Here is a 24,757-nt window from a genome sequence, read left to right as displayed (position 1 = left end):
TATTTCATTATAGCCTCACGATTTGTCTTATAGAAACCATTTTAAATTTCCCAAATGGTTAAGCTTGCCGAGCACTTTGTAATGTTCAGCAGGTGTCATCGACCTGCTGAACATGGAGGTGGCAGTCACCATCTTTTTTTTTTTAATTTTTAATTTTATTTATTTATTTATTATTTTTTGGGGGGTACACCAGTTCAATCATCTGTTTTTATACACATATCCCCATATTCCCTCCCTCCCTTGGGGAGTCACCATCTCATAGACAGGGATCACAAGGGAGATTAGCCAGTCTTTCAACGGCTTAAACAGAGATTAATAGAGAGAAAAAATAGAGTTTTCTATGAAGGGAAGAAAGACATAAATAAGTAGGAAGAAGGAAGTAGAATTTTCCACAAAGGTAAAATGCCAACGTTTGTGCAAGAGTAAATAGGATTATCCTGTCTTGGTGCTTAGCAGAAAACACAATTAGATCATAAAATCACAGAGCTAAAAGCAAACTTATTGCTTATATACAAGAACATTAAGTAAGAGAATAGTTGAACGCCTAGCTTAAAATCACATAATTCATCGGTAACAGGACTGGGACTAACATTCAGATTTCTTGCCCACATAATCGACTATGAACAAGAACCCCCCTCGATAAAGGAACGTAGCCAATGGGTCTCCTGTAAGATCATCATTATTAGGGTTTCAGCAGTTCAAATAACATATGACATTCCATTTGGGATGAGATGAGAGATGAGAAAGGAAACTGATGAGAAAGGAAATAGAAATATAGAATTAAGCCATAAGCTTACAGATTAATATAAAATTGTGCTTCTTTTAATTTTAAACAACTAATCAGTAATGCTATCAGAGACCAGGCAAGAGTTGGAATAGTTTATGTGAACAGATACTGGATTTCATCAAGATAGCAAAACAATTTTTATATCATCCCTTTGGTTAAAAGAATAAGCCAGTTCATTCTCATTAAATCACTTCCATCTGGTCACAAGAATAATTTCCCTTCAAAATGACTACCCACTGGTTTTCAGCTGGTTTCAGCTGGTTGGTGGCCTGAAACATGAGAGGCTTTCTTTTCATTACTAGATTTGCTGATGTTCAGCTCTCTACACCAAAGTTCTTAAAGAAGATTTCCTTTCTCAGTGTGGTGTTCAGCCTACTGTAAAATTCCATGAATTCATAAGTGCCCAAATGATACAAAATGTAATGATACATTCCCACCTACCCCCGTTCTACATGATTATTTTAAAACGAATAATTGATCTTTAGCTGTGTTTTTTTCTTTTTTTAAAAAATAAATTTATTTATTTATTTATTTATTATTTATTTGGCTGTGTTGGATCTTTGTTGCTACGCGTGGGCTTCCTCTAGTTGTGGTGAGCGGCAGCTACTCTGCCTTGCAGTGCACAGGCTTCTCATTGCGGTGGCTTCTCTTGTTGCATAGCACAGGCTCTAGCTGCATGTGCTTCAGTAGTTGTGGCACATGGGCTCAACAGTTGTGGCTCATGGGCTCTAGAGCGCAGGCTCAGTAGTTGTGGCGCAGGGGCTTAGTTGTTCCGTGGCATGCGGGATCTTCCCAGACCAGGGATCAAACTCATGTTCCCTGCATTGGCAAGAGGATTCCTTTTTTTTTTTTTTTTTAAGCTCTTTATTGGAATATAATTGCTTTACACTGTTGTGCCACTTTTTGCTGTACAATGAAGTCAATCAGCTGTATTTATACATATATCCCCATATCCCCTCCATCCCATGACTCCCTCCCACCCTCTCTATCCCAGCCCTCTAAGTCATCACCCATAATCAAGTTGATCTCCCTGTGCTATGCAGCAGCTTCCCACTAGCTAACTATTTTACACTTGGTAGTGTGTATATGTCAATGTTACTTTCTCACTTTGTCCCAGCTTCCCCTTTGCCACCACTCCCCCTTCCACCCCTCCGTGTCCTCAAGTCCATTCCCTACATTTGCATCTTTATTCTTGCCCTGTCCCTGGGTTCATCAGTACCATTTTTTTAGATTCCATCTATATGAGTTAGCGTACGGTATTTGTTTTTCTCTTTCTGGCTTACTTCGTTCTGTATGACAGACTCTAGATCCATCCACCTCACTATAAAGAACTCAATTTCATTCCTTTTCATGGCTGCGTAATATTCCATTGTGTATATGTGCCACATCTTCTTTATCCATTCATCTGTTGATGGACATTTAGGTTGCTTCCATGTTCTGGCTATTATAAATAGTGCTGGCAGGTGGATTCTTAACCATTGCACCACCAGGGAAATTCCTAGCTGGGTTTTTTTCCTTCTTCTGCTGAGATTTCAACATATTAACTCATAATGTGGTTGATCATCCACATAACCTTATGGTTCAAATTTCCATTGATAGGAAGTATATTCAGTCACTTTAAAAAAAATTTAAGTAAATGGTTACAAATTATGGGAAAGACATGGTAACTTCAAATAAAAGTCATAACTTAACTTTTGGAGTTCAACAGATCAGAGTTTAAATTTTGTCTCTACCATTGACTGGTTGAGTGGTCTTGTGCCCAGTTACTTAAAATCACTGAGACTTGGTGCTCCTATATGAATAATGGAATAAAACTATTTGCCTCCAGGATTTTTATGAAGATATCACACCACATTATGCGTAAAGCACTTAATACTGTGCCCGGAACACAGTGCTCCATAAATGGTATCTATTCTGATTATAATGCATCTATAATATGCTTGCTATTCATGGACTGCCAACAATTATTATAAAAGTTAAGAATATATGTGAAAGAAATTTTTGTTGAATTTTGCTTCTTGCTTTATATTTTAAACAGCTCTTTCTGATTTCTGATTTTTAAAATCTTTAAAATACTTTAGGAACAAAAGCTAACACAAACACACAAAAAAGCCTTGTAATCATAAGATTAAGATGACTCATTCTATGTGCACATGTGAAATTTTTTCCTTCTTTTTAAGGACCCCGGAAGAAATCAAGCTAGACAATAGAGGAACTTCCTAGGTGGTGCAGTGGTAAAGAATCCACCTGCCAATGCAGGGGACACGGGTTCGAGCCCTGCCCTGGGAAGATTCCACATGCCACGGAACAACTAAGCCCGTGCACCACAACTATTGAGCCTGTGCTCTAGAGCCCGTGAGCCATAACTACTGAGCCCATGTGCCGCAATTATTGAAGACCACACGCTTAGGGCCCATGCTCCACAACAAGAGAAGCCAATACAATGAGGAGCCTGCGCGCACCACAATGAAGAGTAGCCCCCACTCTCAGCAACTAGAGAAAGCCCGCGTGCAGGAATGAAGACCTAGCACAGCCAATAAATAAATTTAATTAATTAATTAATTTTTTAAAAAAGCTAGACAATAGAGAAATTATATTAAGTGAAGTTTGAGATGGGAAGAAAAATTACAATACGATGTATCTCTTCTTCACCTCATAAACAAAATCATAGAAATAAACCCAGTCATGGCTTTCACCAACTTCGTGAAAAGGAAAGAAATAAAACTGAAAGAAAAGGAGAAAAATAAGAGCAGGTATTCTTAACTGTTTTTGTGCCATGAACAGCTCCAGGTAAAGCATCTAAATTTTCAATATAATGATGAAACAATAATTCAAGATAGCTGAAGCAACCGTAATGTGATATGAAAAGATTTGTGATTTTTGCCCGTGACGAAAGTACAGGTACCGCTAATATTGCTGAGGTTTATGGTCTATATTCATTATTGAAGGAAATACTACATTTCAATTAGAGATTAATGAAAATAAAGATGAATTTTTTCTCACCCAAGCTTACAGAAAACCTGAATTCTGTCCACTGAACCCCTTGGACTCCAGTTGCAGAATTTCTGTACTGGAGACCTACAAAGCCCAATTTGTATCTTCTTAAATGTAAGATAAAATTGGAATATTAGGGACTTCCCTCGTTGCCCAGTGGGCAAGACTCTGGGCTCCCAATGCAGGGGGCCCGGGTTTGATCCCAGATCAGGTAACTAGATCCTGCATGCACGCCGCAACTAAGAGTCCGTATGCCACAACGAAGATCCTGCGTGCTGCAACTAAGACCTGGCATAGCCTGGCGCGGGGGCCTCATACCAACCAAATGCAACGTGTAGACCTGATTTGGATTCTGATTTGAACAAACCAATTGCAAAAGACCTTTAAAAAAAACACAAAGAATTGGAATATTAGTTCCTTTAAATTTTTTGAATCATGGTAAAAATTAATTTGCTGTGTTACAAATAACAAAATAGGGAAACAAGTACAATTTTGCTTCTTTCCTTCAAGCAAAGTTTAAATGAAATTACAAGCAATTATTTTCATTTTCTTACAGTTTTTTCTAGTGTGACTTTTCTACATTGTTAACAAACATTCTATTTCTTTTTTCTACTTTTCCTGAATTTTATTTTCAAATTGACCTATTTTGATATACTTCTATGATAAACCACTAACATTTGGTTACAAACATTACACATATACAGAAAATTTCAGCCAAGAAAGAAATCAGGACACAGTTTTGCTGTCATTGAACTTACTGTGTTTTACCAAATTCTTGCTCCACTGTAATGATTTTAAAGTTGAAACCACAAGAATGCGTACAGTCAACAATGAAAATTATACTCTGCCAGTTTTTCTTGCTGAAATCGCTGTAGTAAATAGTACAGAAGAAAAATCCATCCACTTTACTGTGCTAAGGGATCGCCCCCTTGTGCCTAAACTTTGTATTGAACTCAAGCAGGATTGAAAGTCATCAGCATGACATATAATATGAATTTTTGTATACTTTTTGGCCGCACAGCATGCGGGATCTTAGTTCCCCAACCAGGGATCCAACCCGTGCCCCCTACATTGGAAGTGTGGAGTCTTAACCACTGGACCTCTAGTGAAATCCCTGAATTTTCTTTTTTTTTAAGTAAGGGGAAAAGTGACTTTCCTTCTCATATAAAGCAATTACTCGATGTTGAGAGTTTGAGGCTAAAAGCCTAGTACAAGCACTATTCCAGGAGGAGTAGAATAATTGGGTGGCTTTAAATAATTCTCAGTAACTGAAGACTTGCAAATTTTAATGGATACTAGTTGTCTGAAGATGTTCATATTAGCTTCCTTTATAATAGCAAAGATTTTGAACCATCTACATAGCAAAAAAAATACGATCTAGCTATATGATGAAACGTTCGTAGTCATGAAAAATCACATTTTTGAAAAAATTTTAACAAATGGGAAACTGAGCACATTATAATATTGAAAAGATAAAGCAGTATTCAAAGATGCATACATTTATGGAAAACTCCCAATTATATAACATGTATTTCATTATTTAGTTAACAAGTACTGATTGATCTAATTGATCAGACTTTCAAGTAGACCCATTTCATCCTTCAGACTTCAATTTAAACAATATCACATCAGCGGGTTAAGAAAGTTATTTCAAATGCTAGAATTTGTCACCTACCTCTCAGTCATTCATTGAGCATCTACTCTGTGCTCAGTATTGTGTTGGAGGAAAATATATGGAAGACGCACTCAGTGGCTGCCCTCAAGAAATTACAACCAATGGGAATTCACATTTTAGAAGTGTCTTCCGTAAGAACTGATTTTCCCTTCTAGATTCTAAAAGGTCTGAGAATGAGGTGAATATTAAATAAACTGAAAGGGGGAAATGTGACCCACCAAAGCAAAGCAGGAAGGTAGGAGAACAAGGTGAATAGTGATGTCTGATGGAATGGCTCAGAGTACACTAGCTCTACACACAACAGCATCTGTAGTTTACAAATTCAGGGAAAACATCAGGGTTCGTGGAATACTCAGGTGGCCGCTAGGGGATGCCAGAATGCTGATATCTTTCAGCGTGACTCCAGTTTCCCTAGGGGAATCTGGGTTTGAGATTGAATGTAGTTCAAGTTGACCAGAAATAACTTCTCCTTTTTCAGTAAAATTGTGAGAATGTGACTTAGGTCATGGAGTTAACAGGAGACCAGGCATTCGAAACCAAATATTTATGAGTCCCAGATCATTATTGAGTCCCAGGTCATACTGCTATCCAAGGAAAAAAAAAAAAATCTTCTATTCCTCCAGCAGGAACTAATCAAAAGTAAAATGACAACCACAAAGCCAGTTAACCAAAGGAAAATTTCAGAAGTTGGAAAATCACTTCAGAATTTTTAATTTAAATAGTACAAACCACGTTTTTGTTTTGTTTTGGTTTTGTTCTTTGTTTTCTTGTCTTAGAAATGTAAAAAATATGTCTAGTCATGGAGAAAGAAATATACCAAAATCTTAACAGGAGTATTGGGGGTGGTGGAATAATGTCATTGTTTTTCTCATTTTCCCCCTTGCCTTATTCATTTTCTATAATTTCGAGATATCATTTATTGCATACCATAAAATTGCATTAGCGCTTTATCAAGGTAATAAAACATGTATGTGTAGAAGTGTTCAGAGTCTCCTTGACCCCCCCCCCCCACACACACACACACATACACCCACCCAGTCCAGCAAAACAGGAGAGTAGAGGGGAGAAAGTTTTGTGGAGTTAGAGGCTCTAGAATAAGGCTCAGTGAGGGCTTGGGCAGAGGGAGCTGTTAGGAAAATGGGTAGGAGAGGGAATTTTAATAATTCCAATTCTGAATTGTGTTTTCAATTCACCCTAGGGTTTTCTTAAAATCTAAGAAAATGGTTTGAACTACGTTGGTATTGCATTTCACAGTGGGAATTTCTTTTGTAGAAACATGACCTTGAGGTTAAATAACATGGGTTCTGGCTATAAAAAATAGTTCAAAAGTATTACTGCGTTTTATTAAACACCAAAATGCCACCTCAAATTACAGAAAAAAAGCTGGGTTAACCTTAGAAATCTTGTTCATTTGGTGTTTAATCAAAAAGTAACCATGAAGTATAAACCATCATCCTCCACCTAATTATTTACCTGCCCTTCAGCCACATTTTCCTTGAACTATACATAAGATACTGGATCTATGTCTTCCTAAAAAAGTGTTGCATGAAATTTATAGGCTGCTTTATCCAGGAGTTACTTCATACTTAACCAAGTATGGTATTGTTAGTAGTTGAAACAATTGAAGATGCTATTTGGGGAATGTTTCCCAAGATCGCTCAGCTCTTGTGGAAAATTCACCCCCAGCTGACTCCAGAGCCTCGGCTTCCCCCATCATGCTCCTCTGTACTATGCCAAACACATATAGGCCAAATTTGCTCAGGTAGAAACAGATGGGGGAAAGGGAAAGGCTGTAGGCAAAGACTTGTCCATTGGGTGTCTTGGGCCCTCATTTCAGAGGCCCTTAAGGGTTCTTAAGAAGCAGTTCAAAAACCAATGTTTTGCAACAAAAGAAAAAAAAAAGACTTCATGAAAATGTAAAACTCTTGTGCCACAAACAATACCATCAAGAAAGTGAAAAGACACCCCATAGAGGAGGAGAAAATATCTGCAAATTATATATCTGGACTTCCCTGGCAGTCCAGTGGTTAAGACTCTTCGTTTCCACTGCAGAGGGCACCGGTTCGATCCAGGTAACTAAGATTCTGTATGCCACGTGGCAGCATGGCCAAAAATAAAAATAAAAATAAAATTTTAAATAAAAAAATAAAAGTAAAAAAAAAAACTTACAATAAAAAGATAATCTAATTTTTAAATGGAGAAATGAAGAAATTTCTCCAAAAATATACACATGGCCAATAAACACATGAAATCATGTTCAACATCATTAGGGAAATACAAATTGAAACCACAAGGAGGTACTGCTTTGCACCCAGTAGCATGGCTCTAATAAAAAACACAGACAGTAACAAGTGCTGACAAGGATGTGGTGGAACCGGAGGCCTCATGCACTGCTGGTGGGAATGGAAAACGCTGCAAACTCTTTGGCAATCTGGCAGTTGCTCCAAATGTTAAACGTAACTGCCACAGGATCAGCACCTTTACTCCTAGGTACATGCCCAAGAGAGCTGAAAACACACAGACACACAGACACGTGTATGTGAATGTTCACAGCAGCATCATTCATAAGAGTCAACAACGGGAAACATACCAAGCGGCCATTCACTGATGACTGGATAAATGCGGTATACCTACATGGTACGGTGTATCCATACGATGGAGTACTATTCAGCCAAACAAAAACAAAACCAAAGACGAAAGAAGTACTGATAAATCTTACAACTGATGAACCTTGAAGCTAGTCACAAAAGACTACATGTTTTATATCTATTTATATACGAAACGTCCAGAACAGGCAAATCCATAGACAGAAAGCAGATTACTAGTTGCCAAGTGCTGAGGAGAGGGGGCTGGGGAGTGACAGCTAATGGGTACAGAATTTCTTTTAGGGTGGATAAAAATTTCTGATATTAGATTGTGGTCATGGTGGCACAACTCTGTGAATACACTGTGCTAAAATACTGTACACTTTAAATGGATGAATTGTGTGTGATTTTATCTCAAGAACAATGGTTTAAAAAAAAATCAGTGTAAAGCAGTTATATTCCAATAAAGAGCTGAAAAAAAAAAAAAAGAAAAAAAATCAACTAGTGAAACTCCAGGAAGCCCCTCCCTCCTGCTAAGCATTTTTAAAAATGCCACCTCTACTTCCTCTTCCACTGCGCCATCGTCTTGCTTGCCCTAGTTTTCTTCCTTGCTCTTTCTTGTAGGAGGGGGGTGAACTACTTCCCCATAATCTCATGTTCTTAATAAAACATGAACATAGAAAAAATGCCATGCCTTGGAAAAAGTAACGTATTACACCATAGCTCATGCTGTGGCTATGAAGTCAATACAAATATACAATTGTGTTCTAACTTACAGCAAGTGTCTACAAGCAATTTTAATACACTCAGTATTTCAGTATCAATGTTTAAAACAGGAACACATGTAGATTAGGAAAAGAGTAAATTCAAAATGTGCAGCTTTATATAAACATTTTACCAAAAAAGTTTTAAGCAAGGGCACAGACTATAACTTCATTTAAGTGACATAATTTGACAACTGCTTGGACATCTGTAATATACATTATGAGTTTCTTCATTATATAGACCTCATTTTTAATCTTCCCTTCTTGACCTTCCTCCACTGGGAGATAAAACCAATGAGACTTTCAGTACAATTTACAATTCATTTTATTATTCTGGTGCAGGAAAACATTTCCAGGTTTATTTCCAATTTCAGTTTCAAAACAAACTGACCTGAAACTTACAGTCTTTAATACCCGTGATCACCAATAAATGTGTAAGATTATAAAAGGTGAATTAACTTGTTGGCAGTACAAAGCCAACGCAGAAGAATCTTTCCTATCTGAAGCATTTTTTTTTGAAACTGCAGAGCAGTTTCAAAAAATAATATTTATAACATTTATATAATGTTAAAATAATACATTTCAATTGATTATGGCTATCACAAATAGAATGTAAAAGATATTACATTTCTTCAAGTATTGTTACATTCTGTTCAATTTTGTGTTTCCTACTATCCATTCCACAGGTCAATCAAAATACAAACACGTGCAAATAATACAGGTTATTGAAATGAAATAAAATTCAAGAACAAAATTAAGAATTAACTTATGAGGTAAGTTTTACTTTAGTGTATACAGATATCACAGTTGTAAGAAATGCCTCTCTTTACAAAGCATATTTAACATGTAAATATATTATATTTTCACCGAGCCCTTATTTCTAGAGCCCAAAATCAAGCTGAGTAAAATTCCATGCCTCCTAGAATATTAAATACCATGCAGCATAGTATTTTTAAAAAATGTTAACTTTTAAAGCAGAATTCACTTATATTTCTGCCCAATTAAAAATAAGCTCATTAAAACCATTTGAAATGATGCCTTTAACTTGAAATAAGTTACTAACATTCCAACATAAATGTAAATATCTGTAACCAGTGTAATCCACCTATCCCCAAAACAATGTAGTGGGGCAAAATGTTCAAAGGAGAAAGCATCAGAGTGTGTGTAAATGAGCACTGAGAAACCAAGCTTCCCAGGGCTTTTCTGGGGATGAAGAATGCCTGTCAGATCTTTCTACACAACTGAGAGTTCCTACACCAAGTCAAAGTGGACCATCAAACTGAAATACTCCATATTTCCCAGTGGTCAGCCAGTTAGGCTCAGAAGCTGTGAGCTGTTCACCTTGCCCAGGCTGCAGACCAACCTGAACCTCAGCTTTTAATGTTCTTATACTGCAGAGAGGTGCAGGGTGGAAGCCATTCAAAGCCTCATGAAATGGAGCGGTAAACTCCCATCTTCTGTCCCCCGTCAACTTCCTATAATTCAAATCACCCTTAAATAAAATTAAATGTGCCTTTTGTAGTGCAGTATATAAGTCAGGAGCGACCTGAGGCATTGCACTGTATTCATGAGGCAGAGTCCAAAACATGTGATCGAGGTAAACCCATCTGCCCATTTTAATATGGTTTTCCCAGTCAACCCCACACTTGGACACCCACTTATGATTAGAATGTTTTAGTTGTTCGATTATCCAGTTTAAATCATGTAGAGTAGTATCAGAAACAAACCATGGAATCGTTTTCCCATAAAAATGGATCTCAGTAGCCAGTTTAGAGGACAACAATAAGTCAGCTAACACTAAATCTGTAACAAGTTCAAACCCAGAATTATCCAAAATAATATCCACTCGAGTAACAGATGTTTTTTCTCTTGTTTTCTTGCAATTGCTAAGCAATGACCAAAGATATTCCATGTCATTCACTAAAATGAAAGGTTTTAGGTCTTCCAAAGAATTTATTATATTGGTCTTCTGGGAAATAGTTTCCCCACCTGATAGAGACAGATCACACTTATTTCCCCACAGTGAAATCTGAAAAAGAAAAAGCACAAAACATTTACCCTTCTTTTGAATAACCGACAAAAACTCTATTACGTAGGATGTAATGGGAGAAGGGGCTGCTCAAAATATTCATAAAATTCATTTCTACAAAACTCTTAATATAAAACGTCCATCCGATCTACATTTTCTCTAATAATGCTGTATTAAAAAGGTAAAACAGTGAAACTTGAGCCAGTATGTAATGAACTTAAGAAAAAAAGTTTGAATGCTTTTAGCACCCACATCGTTTAATCAGTGAAACTTTCTGCATCTTGCAGGTATTAGAACATGATTAGATGCTATAAAATGAGGCTACAAAGTTTACTTTACAATCCAGAGTCCAGAGAAAAAATATTCCTTCCTTTCCCCCAAAACCGCTCAGTTTCTTTTGCTACATATATCCTTAGGACACTGCAACTTTACTGGGATTTAATTCTCTCACTTGTAAAATAAAGAAATTGGACAAGGTGATATCTAAAGACTCTTCCAACTCTAATAATCTATTATTCCACTTTGAAATACCACTCAAGTCTATTTTGCAGGAAACAGTATGTAGCCCTATTTTTTTAAGCTCTAACTAAAATTACATGTTTTGAACTGCAGGCTCTGGAATCAGACAGACTTGGGTTCAAATCCTAGCACCTCCAATAAACAACCGCTGGTAAATTAAGCTCTAAGGCTCAGACTCCACAACTGAAAAATGAGATAATAATAGCATTTAGTTCATAGAGTTATTTTGAGTATTTGACATAATGCATGTAAATAATGTATCCAAAAGCTGGTATATAGAAGTATTTGATAAATATTAGCCCAAACAGGCTCTAGTATTCTGTAATTCAAAATAAGAGGGAAGTGCATGTTCCAACCAAGAATATTCTTTTAAAAAGAAAGATAACTCAAGCGTCCAAATTTGATGAAGAAACATACAACAGCACACGCGGCGGCACTTCCCAGCTGAGGTCAGGGTCTCTGACATTTCCTTCAGATCATCTTCCAGTTTGTAATTCTGTATTATTTGTGCCATTACTTGATTGTTTATAGTCCCTCAGGATTACAAGTTCTATGACCACAAGGACTGTTCTGTTTTCCTCACCATCACAAGCCCAGCATCCAGAACAGTGTTTAATGAAACTGACACTGTGTAGACAGAGCTGGAGTGCTAGGGCTTTTAAAAACAGATCAATATTCCCTGCAAACCAAGGCTTCTTGTAGAAGGTAACCTGCTGGTTATCATGAGCGCTAATGGGGACCACTTTGGCTTCCTTTACGTGGGACAGAGTGGCAACGTGGGGCAGCTGGCTGAACTAGATGACAGAAAATAGATTAGTACACTTTCTTCTTCACAGTTTATTATACTTATGGGACAAAGAACATATTCAAAGATTATTTCCCAAAAGAACACGCTGGCTAGGGGCAGGGAGTGACATGCTGATTTTCTTTTTTCTTTTCTTTGCTAATTCTAAGCTAAGCATAAAGAATAGTGAGAGGGAGAAATAATACGCTGGTTTATTAGTTAACGGAATTATGATCACTTTTCTTTCAATCTCGAAATACACCTTTCCCGCTTCATCATTCAGCTTACTCTGCCCACCCCCCAGTTTTATCAGGACTTTATCACGTCCCACAACTTGTCAGAACATTCTGTAGCCTCTACTTTCAAAGTACATCCACAATCTGGTGACGTTTACCACCTCTGATGTTACCAACTTGGTCCAGTCAGTCCACCTTCAACCGACTCACTGTAATAACGGATCTCCCCATTTCTACCTTCGTGCCTTCAGTCTGTCCTGAGAAGTAATCCTTGAAATAAGTCATTTAATGTTACTCCTCTGAGCAAAACCCTCTACAGCTTCCCGTTTCACTGTGAGTAAAAACCAAAGTCCTCGCCTTTGCTCCCAAGGCACCTTGGCTTCTGTGCCCTGCCCTCTCACCTCTGCTCCTCATTCCCTTCGGTCTCCCCTGCGGTGTCTGCCACACACTTGGCAGGCTCCCCGCTCCTCAGAGCTCAGCAGCAATCTCCACCCAGAGATGGGGTGACTCCCTCTTTCACCTGTCTCGTTTCCCCACCCCCCACCGCAGCAGGCCCTTCCCCGTGGGGGTGGGGGCTACTTAAAACTGCAGCTCTGCTCCCCTCCCCCACCACTCCAGGTCCCCCTTCCCCACTTTATTTCTCTTTCTAACATCTCTTTCTGGAAATATTCTGAACTTTTTCTGGAAAGTGAGGGCTGGGGAAACCAGTGTGTAAAACTACACATTTTCAAATAGTTCTAATTATAATATTTTAAATTTTAGGATGTTTTGAATGAGAATTCAAAACTAAACTTAGGACAAGTTAGATGAAGAAATGTAATGAAACCATATGAAGTAGGCCACTGACCACCTGAGTGTTTCTACCTGCTGATGACAACTGCACAACAGTTGTGTTCCAGACTCTGTGCCCAACACTTACACGAACGAAGCTAGCTTAATTCTCAGGTCAAATTATGAGGTGCATAATTCCATCCTCATTTAACCGATGAGGAGACTGAAGCTCAGAAACATTAAGAACCTTGTCTCAGGTCCAACCACAAATAAGCAACACAGCCAACATTCAAGGCCAAGTCAGGCTGGGCCGATCAAATGACTGTGAACTTCAGTATCGCTCAAGAATGACAGAAGCGGGCTTCCCTGGTGGTGCCGCAGTGGTTAAGATCTGCCTGCCAACGCAGGTGACACGGGTTTGAGCCCTGGTCCAGGAAGATCCCACATGCTGCGGAGCAACTAAGCCCATACACTACAACTACTAAGCCTCCGCTCTAGAGCCTGAGAGCCACAACTATTGAGCCCATGCCCCGCAACTACTGAATCCCAAGCACCTAGAGCCTGTGCTCCAAAACAAGAGAAGCCACCACAACAAGAAGCCCCTGTGCTGCAGTGAAGAGTAGTCCCTGCTCCCTGCAAGTACAGAAAGCCCTCACATAGCAACAAAGACCCAATGCAGCCAATAAATAAAAACTAAAATAATTAAAATAAAAAAAAGAATGACAGAAGCTATGAAGCCAGATGACTCCTGTGCCATTAATTAAAACCACCTCCAGTTGGAGTAAAAGAGATTCCAAAACCCATTTGCAGAGAGTAAATGGATTTTCATCTCTCAAATAAGATAATTATTAAAATGATAAAAAAAATCAATTATAACTTCACTGACAATATATAAATATGCTTTGCTGTTAAATGTGCACCAGTTTATTCTCCAACTCTTTAAATAAACAAATTCAGGAGATTAAATATGACATTTACCTGAAGAACTTTAAAAAATTCATTTTTCAGCTCATTTTCATCTAGGTCTTCAATAGTTTTCCTCAACTCTTGCAGGTGAGTACATAAAGCAATGATAGATTCCTGAGACTCAAAGAAATTTTGGTCTTTTAATTCTTTAAATATATCAAAGTCATCAATTGGTGGACTAAAGGAGGAAAAAAACAAGTGAAACATTTATATAACTCTGTACCTTTTTTTTTAAACATCTGAGTAATTGCTTTTTTTTTTAAGGAAAGAGAATAGTAGCATCCCATCTAAAAAATTACTGGTAATTTTTTACTAGATATAACGTAGGTCGTTACACAAAAATAAATAATAATCAAATTACATGAACTAAATCAAACAAATTATGCAAAAATAAATCCCCAAACTCATTTTAATTAATTGTCAAAAGTTCCTTAATCAAATATTTTACTGGAAGTATTAAATAATTACAGGGACTGTATCCATAATTATTTACCCGGTGAGTTTTCAGAGCCAAAGGAGAAAGAGAAAATTTCAAGATAATTGCTTTAGCTTAACAAACATTTTTTTGGGTGTTCAGTGTGGCCAGGTTCCAAGTAACAAACATACGGATATAAACAGAATAGTTGAATACAATGTAGTAATTACTAAAAGAGTGAAAAACAGAATATTATGGAACCCCAATGACTACTTGAGATAAATTAGACAATATTAATGTAAATTTTATTATAATGACAAATTTTGATCATTTATGTGTAGATTTTAATTTTTTAGCAACTTTTACTCCCAAGTTGACTTTGACCCATGGTGATTTATGTGCCACAACTACATCTTCATGTTGTCCAATGAGCAATCAAATAATATTAATACTGGCTTAAGAAAAACATAACTCTCAAGGTATAAATACTAACATAATAGACTTTACAGAATCAAATGTCAAAGACATTCAGATCATCTGATCTTCAAAATTAGCTACTTTTTCCATGGGTCTTCTACCTTAGGGTTAAAAGGCAATATGGCTGATGCAATGGGACTGATTAAAATCCAAACCAAAAACATACCAGAATTTACACATCCAAATGATGGTTGCCTCCCTCCAGTCAGTCAGTCACCTGGGGAAGCTACACCCTTAGTCCAAGAATGCTGCCATTGCTCAAAGCACTTTTGGAATTCCTCCTTGGGGATTTTCTTCACAACCTGTGGCACATTATTAAACGTCCTGTCAGTGACAGCATGTCTTCATCCTTTGGAGTTAATTTGTTTTTGGAAACAGCCAAAAGTCACTCAGAGCGATTTCAGTAGAATGAGGCATGTAAGTCAAATGGAATAAAACATTTTTGGTCAAAAATGAGGAGTGACTAAAAAATAATGAGACTAATCTCTTTTTGAGGTTTGTAAACAGGCTCTGAAGGAAGTCCCAAAGAATTAAAAGACGGTTTTAGCAATGGCAGCACTGCTGAAATGAATTAGTCTCTGAAGGTGACTTAAAAGGATAAAAATTATTTGGATGCAAGGGTTCAAGAGCAGGGGTCAGCAAACTGCAGTTTGCAGACCCTCTCTGGCCCACCACCTGTTGTGTATGATCTGCAAGCTCAGAATGGTTTGCATATTTTTGATAAGTTGAAAAAAATTAAAAAAGATTTTGTGACACGTGATTCAAATTTCAGGGTCCATAACTGATGTTCTATTGGAACACAGCCACGTTCATCTATGTGTGCCTATGGCTGCTTCAGCACTACGAGAGCTAAGTAGCTGCAATAAAGACCAGTGTTCCCCACAGCCTAAGATACTGATTGACTGGCCTGTCACAGAAAACGTTTGCAGGCCCTTTTCTAGTGCTTTATTAACAAATCATTCATTAATTTAAAGTCACACCTCATGTTAAGAATGAGACTTGGTCCTTATATTTAAGAGAGTAAACTCACATAAGCTATAAATGATTTCAAATTTTAAAATGTTTTCTATTTTAGAATCTACTGTAGCTGTATATGTGTACATACTCTGATCCAGGGGTTCACTCCTAAGTATATAGTCAATAGAAATACATGCGTATGTTCACCAAGCATCTGTGTTTGAGTGTCTGTATCAACAGCAGCACTCTTCATAATAACCCCAAACTGGAAACACTCAAACATTCATAAGCAATAGAACAGGTCAACAGATTGCCATATATTCATATCAGGCAATACTATACAGCAATGAAAATGAATGGTTTACAACTATATGCAACACTATGGATGAATCTCACCAGTGTAATGCTGAGTAAAAGAAGACAAAACTACATCCATATAATTTCATTTATATGAAGTTTAAAAACAGGCAAAACTAACACAGGTCAAGACAGTGGTTACCCTTGAGGGACAGTGATGGTGGTGACTGGAAATGGATCCAAAGGGGGCATGTGAGGGCCTAAGGTTCCACCTTTTGATCTGGGCACTAGGCACACAGCCTATTCTAGTAAAGACTGTTGAACACTTAAGACGTGCACTATTACGTATGTATGTCACACATTAATAAAAGCTTAAAAATGTCCACCGTTTTCTCCATGCTTTCATTTTCCAATATCTGAAGTATATTTACTTAATATATTTAAATTTTACATATGGCTAAAACTGAATCCCAATTTAGATTTGCAGATTATTTAACCATTTAACTCTAAAAAATCCAAAATATACATCCTGACAAAGAAAATTAGAAGTATGTTTCAGTGTAAGAGGCAGAATCAACAGAAACATATCTTAAAGCTAATGTGTGCTTTGGGATCCTGTAAAAGTTAGGAAGCCTGTCCTTTCATCTCTCTGGGGGTGGTCACTGACCCAGGATAGTAATTCCTCCTATTAGAACCCCAACGAGTTGGACACAAAAACTACTTCAGGGGGAGGGATAAATTAGGAGTTATGAGATTAACAGATACAAACTACTATACATAAAATAGATAAACAGCAAAGATTTACCGTATAGCACAGGGAACTACATTCAATATCTTGTAATAACCTATAATGGAAAATAATCTAAAATATATATATATACACACACATATATAACTAAGTCAGTTTACTGTATACCTGAAATTAACACAATATTGTAAACCACTATACTTCAATTAAAAAACAAACAAACTACTTCAGTGCTAGTTCTGCTGTAGGACAGCCCTTCTTTGCACTGCCCTAAAACCTGAGCATGGTATAGTATCAGCCAAACCCCCAGACCTTCAAATATCTGCCACAGAGATCACCTTAAGAGAGTTCCACCTCCATGGCTGACTAATATTCTTGTTCCTGGAACTTAAAGGTAAATTTTGCTTCTCCCCCTTTTATCAAGCTATTCCTGGACCAATGGGTAGCAGCACAGGCTGGGCAGAATATCCCTGGAGCATGGAAAGAAAAACTGATGTGCAGGCCCCACCACAGACAAATTCAATCATCAGGATTTAATATAACAATTTCAAAATCTGCATGTTTCAAAACAAAACAAAACGTTTTCCCAATTGGGTGACAAATGTGCTGCCAGGTTTGTAAGCTTCTGCCCTAGATTTTTCAATCTCTGAACCTGATCCACCTCTAAATATCAAATTCAGAAATGTAATCATTTTACCTTTCCAACTTTCGAACTCCACTAAGCCTGTTTCGGGTGCCACTCAGTGTTTCAACACTTCAGCAGCTTTGTCTAATACCACGGATATTTTCCAAAGTTATGAAACCATCACCCAGAACATCAGACTAACCTTAGTCCTGGAAAGAAATTCAAATGTACTACTTGTTTAAGGAGGGCTCTCATCTGATTTATACAGACCAGACTCAAATACTGGTTCTACCAATTACTAACCATGTAGCCCTGGGCAAGTTACTAATCTCTTTGAGTCTCAGTTTCCTCCACGGTAAAATAGAAACCATGATACCTTTTCTTCACTGGGTTGCAAAGTAACTAGAACAGAGCTGGTATTCAATGTATGACAGAGCCTAGCGTTGCTTCAGTCTGTGAGTCGGCTATGCGCTATGTTTTTAACAGTGTATTCTGCTTTTAAAACACAAGGCCTAAAACATACTTATTCAAGCAAATACAAAGAAATGACTTTAAAATAACTTATAACAATTAAGACAGAAAAAAAATAATGAATAGACTCAAATTTATGCATGTTTCCCAATGTAATCTTTTTATTTTACTATTAGTGCTAGTTTAATTGACTGCTTTCAATTATCTGATGCTATGTTTAGGAATAGATACCAAAGGATTCCTCTTACTCAGCAAACCTGTATTTCTGTAACCTGTAAGCTAAAAGAATGATCCATATTACATTTTCTTCTGCTCTGTCAGTTCTCTATCAGAATTTTCCTAGGAAAAATTAAGTTACTATAAACAAGTCTAAAAAAATCATTTTGAACACGTGTTTAACTTTTTGAGCCTTTTTCTAATTTAGCCATTAAAAAAAAACACTAAAAATTAAGATAGTGCATAAAACAATGTGGTGACTCACTGTTCCACTGACTCCTTTTACCAAATTAATTCTGACATATTATCTATTTTTATAAACAAAATACATGCTTACTTTGTCCTGTCTTGATTTTTTTATATAAATAATTATTTCCAATTAACATTTTTTTGCTCAATAAGTATAATTTGTTTTACTCTACAAATAAGTTTTTGTAAGGATTTTTAATTAGTTCCTACTTCAGATATTAATCCTATATCTATTCTAAGCAAGCAGATTACAACTGCCAAGACTGTTACAGCGATAACATTTGCAGAAATATCCAATGATGCCATTAATATCTGCTGAACTGAATTCAGGCTTCTACTGGTTTTTATTTTAAAACGTACCATTTTATAACTTCAAAAAAAGCATAAATTATCTAAAACACTTGTTATGTGATGGCTACATACTTACCTTTGAATAATTGCTTCATGAATTCTACGATACATGTAGCATTCTACAAACAACCAGGGTGAGAGAAACCACCTCGGTTTTCCGTCATTTTCATTTAAAAGGCTCTGTTGATATTCTAGGTATTGATTCCATATGTCAGTATCGACAAACTTCTCGACCAAAGGAACAATTGGTTTATCTGTTTGCAATTCGTTCCGTAATTTAGAAAGAAGAGAAATTGCTTTCTTTTCAGCTTCCAGGCCTTTCTGCAGAAATATGGCAGGGGAGGGGAATACACACACATGAATAGTTTACATATAACTAATTTACATATAATTATTTTATCTATAAATATAAATATATGTACACACATTTATACAAAATTCCTATAGGAAAATAAATTTTTATGTATCTAAATTTAAAAAGGAAAAAATAATACATTTCAAAACTATATTTTATGTCATTCACAAATTATTACAAACATTTACATTTAGAACTCTTAAGTTGAAAAATCAAAGAACACACACAGATCTCATATCAACATTATCTTATCTATCTTGCCTTTTTTTTTTTTTTTAAAGTTTCACCATATGAACTTACCTCCAGGTGGAATGACCATTACCACAGAGGGAAAACTGCTTATTGTGTTTCTGTTAGAATTAACCAAAAAAGAATTGAAGTTAAAACACATATTCTTACCTCTCCATGTTTCTCAAAAAATTCACTTTTATGTCGATGCAATGTATCAATAGCCTTGGTTAAGATCTGTGGTGATCTGTCTTTAACTGTAAGATATGCAAATGACCTAGAAAAGAGAGTCACACACACAGTATATTACTTAGTAGCATTAACACCAGAAGACTGGTCATCTTTCAGTTTCTGGAACACCTCATTTGAATTCAAATTCTTTTTCATACCACCCCTATAAAGTAAACCAGGGACCTCCTTGGTGGTACAGTGATTAAGAATCCACCTGCTGACGCAGATGCAGAGAATGGACTGGCGAACTCGAGGTTTAGGGGGGGCGGGGGGTGAAGAGGAAGCTGATACGAAGCAAGAGAGTAGCACAGACATATATATACTACCAACTGTAAAATAGATAGCCAGTGGGAAGTTGTTATATAACAAAGGGAGTTCAACTCGAGGATGGAAGATGCCTTAGAGGACTGGGACGGGGAGGGTGGGGGGGACTCGAGGGAGGGTGGGGGGGGAGTTGAAGGAGGGAGGGAATATGGGAATATGTGTATAAAAACAGATGACTGAACTTGGTGTACCCCCCAAAAAATAATAAATTAATTTAAAAAAAAAAAGTGAAGGAAAAAAAAAAAAGAATCCACCTGCCAATGCAGGGGAGATGGGTTCAATCCCTGGTCCAGGAAGATCCCACATGCTTTGGAGCAACTAAGCCTGCAACTACTGAGCCTGCGCTCTAGAGCCCAAGAGCCACAACTACTGAGCCCGTGAGCCACAACTACTGAAGCCCACACACCTAGAGCCCGTGCCCCACAACATGAGAAGCCACTGTAATGAGAAGCCCACATACCACAACGAAGAGTAGCCCCCGCTCACTGAAACTAGAGAAAGCCCCTGCGCAGCAATGAAGACCCAATGCAATCAAAAAATAAATTTATTTTTAAAAATAGAATAAAAAATAAAGTAAACCAGTACTGCCCAACTCCTATAATAACACAGGAAAATCTGAAAAGCTCTCTGGTATATCATAAAAGCTAAGTACTCTTTGTGCCTCAAATTCCAGACTTTTCCCTAGAGTCTAATCTTTCTCATTGTACTTCTTTCAATTTCCTTAATCAGAAACTAGTTTAACAATGTGATAGGACAGAAAAAAAATTATTCTAAAAATCAAACAGGCTTCCTTCTAGGTCTATTACTTACTAAGTGACTTCTCCTACTTAGAAAGGTGAATGAAGCAATGGATGTAAAACTGCCTGAAAGATTTTAACGTGCTAGAAAAACATAATTAAAGATACTTATGAACCTGCTTCTCTTTGTCTATATTCTTAGCCAATTTTAATTTTTTTCTAAGGTTTTTCTTGCTGCCTTCTTTACCTGCCCAATAACTCCTTCCATCCTCTCTGTCCCTATACAAAATTAAGGGATACTATCATCTTGCTCTCCCAACCAGAAAATTATAGAGATTTTTGAGAAGTGTCAAAGAATGAAGAAAGCGGAATATGAACAAAACTTGAGTATATCTGAATCAAAAATTAAAGATATTCTTGATTTTACACGTGCAAAAATCAAGATGTACAGATTATCACTGTATGTATAGTTAGTTTAAGGACATACAAGACTCGGTTAGAAAAAAGACTTTAGTACTGTGCAGTTTTTAGACAGACAGTACAAAACTTAACTGATCAATTCACTTATATCTTCAGATCATCAGAGACAAAGTAAAAATGAAGTTGAAATACTTCTGTCCAACTCTCCTATTCTAACTTTAATGTGGGATCATCACACTCCTAAAAACTCAAATATCTCACTGCAATTTTTTAAAATAGGGTTATACACCTTATGTATTTTTTGAAGACGCTTCCTCAAGTGTTAACCATAAAACTTAAAGGAAAAAAAAATACAAAAGTGCTTTCTGATTCTGTGGTGTTTTACAGTGAGGAGGTTTTAATGTGCAGAGTAACTGCTCTGGTCAGAATTTAACTTTTAAACAATTACTACTAAGTCTCTGAAAGAAGAGAAAGAATATTAAATCAATTGACACCTGAATTTTCCAAGGCAGCAGATACGAAAAGAAGTGACAGTCCTCTGAGATTTTACATACTTGGAAAGTTATACTATTTTTCCAGCTATTCAATTTCCTCAGCGGCTCCATCTCAAAGGGTAAGGTCTCAGGTCCAGGATGTGGGTGAGGACAGAGATGCCTGGGACTTAAAATTTAAGGACACAGACACTCCCTATATTTGCCTGAAGGTGAGTACAGGCTTAAATTCGGGGACGCTGGTGTCTCTCAGGCCTCAATCTACTGCCGGCACGGTCAGTTTCTCCCACGTGTTCTTGTATTTTGCAACATTTTGCGATAAAGACATATCTCAAATACACAGAGCGCCTTTCAACTTACACAGATAAAATGTTTTTTATGGACTCTATAGCATGGAGCCTAAAAAGCAGGAAGGTACAGGCACTTTTTATGGTGGGATTATGAATTAATCTGATCAGCAATAGGAAGAAACGCATTTTTCGAAAGATCGCAGATCCGTAACTTTTGCAGAGAACTTTAGCCTCCCACAAAGTAGGTTTATTAATTAAATATGATTAAAGCCACGCGCTGCAACACTCTGGAAAGGGACATACACTCTCAAGTAAGAAAAACGAACCCCCCCCCCCCAAAAAAACAAACATAGTATCAAACCACTTTAAAGACGAGTTAACTGTTCAATACAGATTAATACTAGGCTATCAAAACCTCCGGACCATCGCTGTAGAAAGAGGTGCGGGTAAGCGGAGATTTTCAGTCGGGGTTCGCAGTCCGTGCCCGTGGAGGCAGAGAAAAAGCCACGAATCCCGGCAAGGAAGAAGCTGCAAAGCCGATCCGAGCCTGGAGCCCGGCGAGCCACTGCCTCCCCCTCGCCTCCCCGCGAACCGTTAAAAACCGAGTCGCCTCCCCCGGGAAGCGGAGCGCGGGCGGCGGGAGCAGGCACCTCCGGCCCGCCGCCGCTTCCCCGCTGGTACCCACGAGGTCCCGACGAGGCCCAGCTTTCCGCAAAACTGCGGAGGAGGAAAACAGGCGGAGGGAATGGGCGAGGAAAGCGACACGAACCCCACGTCCCGTGCAGAGAGGGACTCCGGGGGCCCCGCCATCGCCTTCCGCGCTCGCCGCGCCAACGCTCGGGTCTCACCGGCCGCAGGGAGGGAGGCGGTGCCGGCGCGAGGGAGGAGCTGAGAAAGGGAGGGATGTGGGTTAAAAAAATGCTTTTGAATAACGAAACTTTATTTGGTGCCCGAAGAAGAGACAAACAATGGCCGCCTCGAGAACGCGGAGATCTTCCGGCGACGAAGGCGGGGACAGCTGAGGGCGACCAGAGAAGCGGAATAAGGAAGCGGGCGGAAGGCGGAAGCAACAAGGGACCGGGACGTCTCAGGGACCAGGGAGCGGATAAGGTCGCGGCAGCACGGGTCACGTGGTCTGGCGGTCACGTGGCCCGGGCGGCTCACGCGCCGCTGGGCCTGGAGTCTTGTGCGCCTGCGCAGTGTCGGGTGCTGGGAGGGACTCCGGGTCCGGTTTGGGACTGGCTGCAGGGATCGCGAAGCTGCCGCTGCGGCTCGCTTGGCTGTGGCGGAGCTGCGGAAGCTTGCGGCGTTGGCGCGTGCCTTCTCTTCCGGAGGAGAGGTTAGTGCACTGCCTTGTTCTAGGAGCTTGTATGGTCTCAGACAGCGGTCCCAGCCTTTGCTTCCCGCCGTCCTCAACCTCTCAGGTCACATGTTTCACCGGTACCACGGATGCCCCCTGCTTATTACAGTGATCTTTGGTCGACGTAGCTGCGAGTAAAAAGCGCTCCGTCCATACACACGTACTGAACCCTTCTTTGAGCCGGTGCATAGCGGTAACTGCAAAGATAAAATGATTTTGGGCAGCTTAAGGAATTGGAAGGCATGCCCCCAAAGAGTAGCGCCAGTTATCCATTGAATCATAGCTTAGCTAACAGTTTTCTTAGTTGGTATGTTGTCCTTTAAAAGTAGAAAATATGTCCAAGAATTGAGTAGCTGCTTTGTATTTCATTCAAAAAGTATGAGTTGAATACCTACTGTGTGCTGGACACTCTGGTCACAGGAGACACACATGAACAAAAGGCAAACCTTTATCCTCAGGGAGCTTACGTGTTACAGGAGAGAGAGACAGAGATCTTTCCTCTTCTGTTTTTCCCTTTAGCATCGTGACTATTTAATGTATATTTTAGTGGTTTACCATGTGTATTACCTGTCACCCCCACTGTGATGTAAGTTTCAAAAGATGGGGGGTTTTGTCTTTTATTTTCAGCCGTATTAGCAAGTAGAACAATGTCTGGCACATGGTAGGAACTCAGTTCATAATTTGTTGTGCCTGTTAATAAATTAAAAACACGAAGTATTTGCAGGTGATGTTAAATGCAGTGGAGAAATGGAAAGTGCAGGAAGCGAGAGTGTGAGTGCTGGTGTGTTTTTGTTTCTTTTTAATTTATTTATTGGCTGTGTTGGGTCTTCGCTGCTGCACTTGGGCTTTCTCTAGATGTGCGGGCGGGGGCTACTCTTTGTTGCAGTACGTGGTCCTCTCATTGCAGTGGCTTCTCTTGTGGGGGAGCATGGGCTCTAGGCAAGCGGGCTTCAGTAGTTGTGGCACGTGGGCTCAGTAGTTGTGGCTCGAGAGCTTAGTTGCTCCGCACCATGTGGGATCCTCCCAGCCCAGAGATTGAATTCGTGTCCCTTGCATTGGCAGGTGGATTCTTAACCACTGTGCCACCAGGGAAGTCCCTGGTGTATGTTTTTAATGAAGTGGTTGGGGAAGACTTAACTGCTTAGGAGACATTTGAGCAAAGGTATGAAGGAGGTGAGGTAAGGAGGTGAGGTAACGAGGCTTACAGACACCTGGGAGAAGGGTATAAGGTAAGTGCACAGATCCAGAGGCCAAATTGACTGGAGAAAATGAGCGAAGGGAGAAAGCTGTAGGAGATGTTAGGGTGATGATAAAGGGCAGAGAATGGAGGGCCATGAAGTCCATTTTAAGGTCTTTGGCTTTTTTTCCAAGTGGAATGTGAGGCCATCATCCAATTTTATGAAGA

At 38.6% G+C, this 24,757-nt stretch overlaps 2 protein-coding genes across 5 annotated transcripts in view; one reads left to right on the top strand and one right to left on the bottom strand.

Annotated features, from left to right (window-relative positions):
* Positions 1–9,112: 9,112 nt before the first annotated feature.
* On the bottom strand, positions 9,113–22,854 carry ARMT1 (acidic residue methyltransferase 1). Of its 2 annotated transcripts, none has more exons than XM_057739981.1 (5): positions 22,762–22,854; positions 19,671–19,776; positions 18,993–19,237; positions 14,123–14,288; positions 9,113–10,834 (listed from the first exon to the last, which is right to left on the bottom strand). In XM_057739981.1, the coding sequence occupies exons 1-5, from the start codon at positions 22,800–22,802 to the stop codon at positions 10,067–10,069; spliced, it is 1,326 nt and encodes a 441-aa protein (XP_057595964.1). In that variant the 5' UTR covers positions 22,803–22,854; the 3' UTR covers positions 9,113–10,066. The 2 variants fall into 2 exon arrangements, with proteins under 2 accessions (XP_057595964.1, XP_057595965.1); XM_057739982.1 differs by having other exon boundaries at positions 22,841–22,847.
* A 250-nt stretch (positions 22,855–23,104) lies between these two features.
* Positions 23,105–24,757, top strand: part of RMND1 (required for meiotic nuclear division 1 homolog) — a 37,868-nt gene continuing 36,215 nt past the window's right edge. The window contains exon 1 of one of the 3 annotated variants that reach the window (XM_057739366.1): positions 23,105–23,331. The gene's annotated coding sequence lies outside the window, so the exon portion shown is untranslated. The remainder of the gene's footprint in view (positions 23,332–24,757) is intronic. The other 2 variants (XM_057739363.1, XM_057739364.1) reach the window with 2 other exon arrangements.

The sequence above is a fragment of the Hippopotamus amphibius genome, chromosome 6 (assembly GCF_030028045.1).
Source record: "Hippopotamus amphibius kiboko isolate mHipAmp2 chromosome 6, mHipAmp2.hap2, whole genome shotgun sequence".
Classification (NCBI taxonomy): domain Eukaryota; kingdom Metazoa; phylum Chordata; class Mammalia; order Artiodactyla; family Hippopotamidae; genus Hippopotamus; species Hippopotamus amphibius.
This window is presented reverse-complemented; position numbering and strand designations above follow the sequence as displayed.

Coding starts and splice junctions, on each gene's coding strand:
- ARMT1 (XM_057739981.1), bottom strand. CDS start 22,802: ATGGCGGGGCCCCCGGAGTCCCTCTCTGCACGGGACGTGGG. Junction 19,777..22,761: donor CTCTCTGCACGGGACGTGGG/GTTCGTGTCGCT, acceptor TCTCTTTTCTAG/GTCATTTGCATATCTTACAG. Junction 14,289..18,992: donor CATGAAGCAATTATTCAAAG/GTAAGTATGTAG, acceptor TTCCTCCTTTAG/TCCACCAATTGATGACTTTG.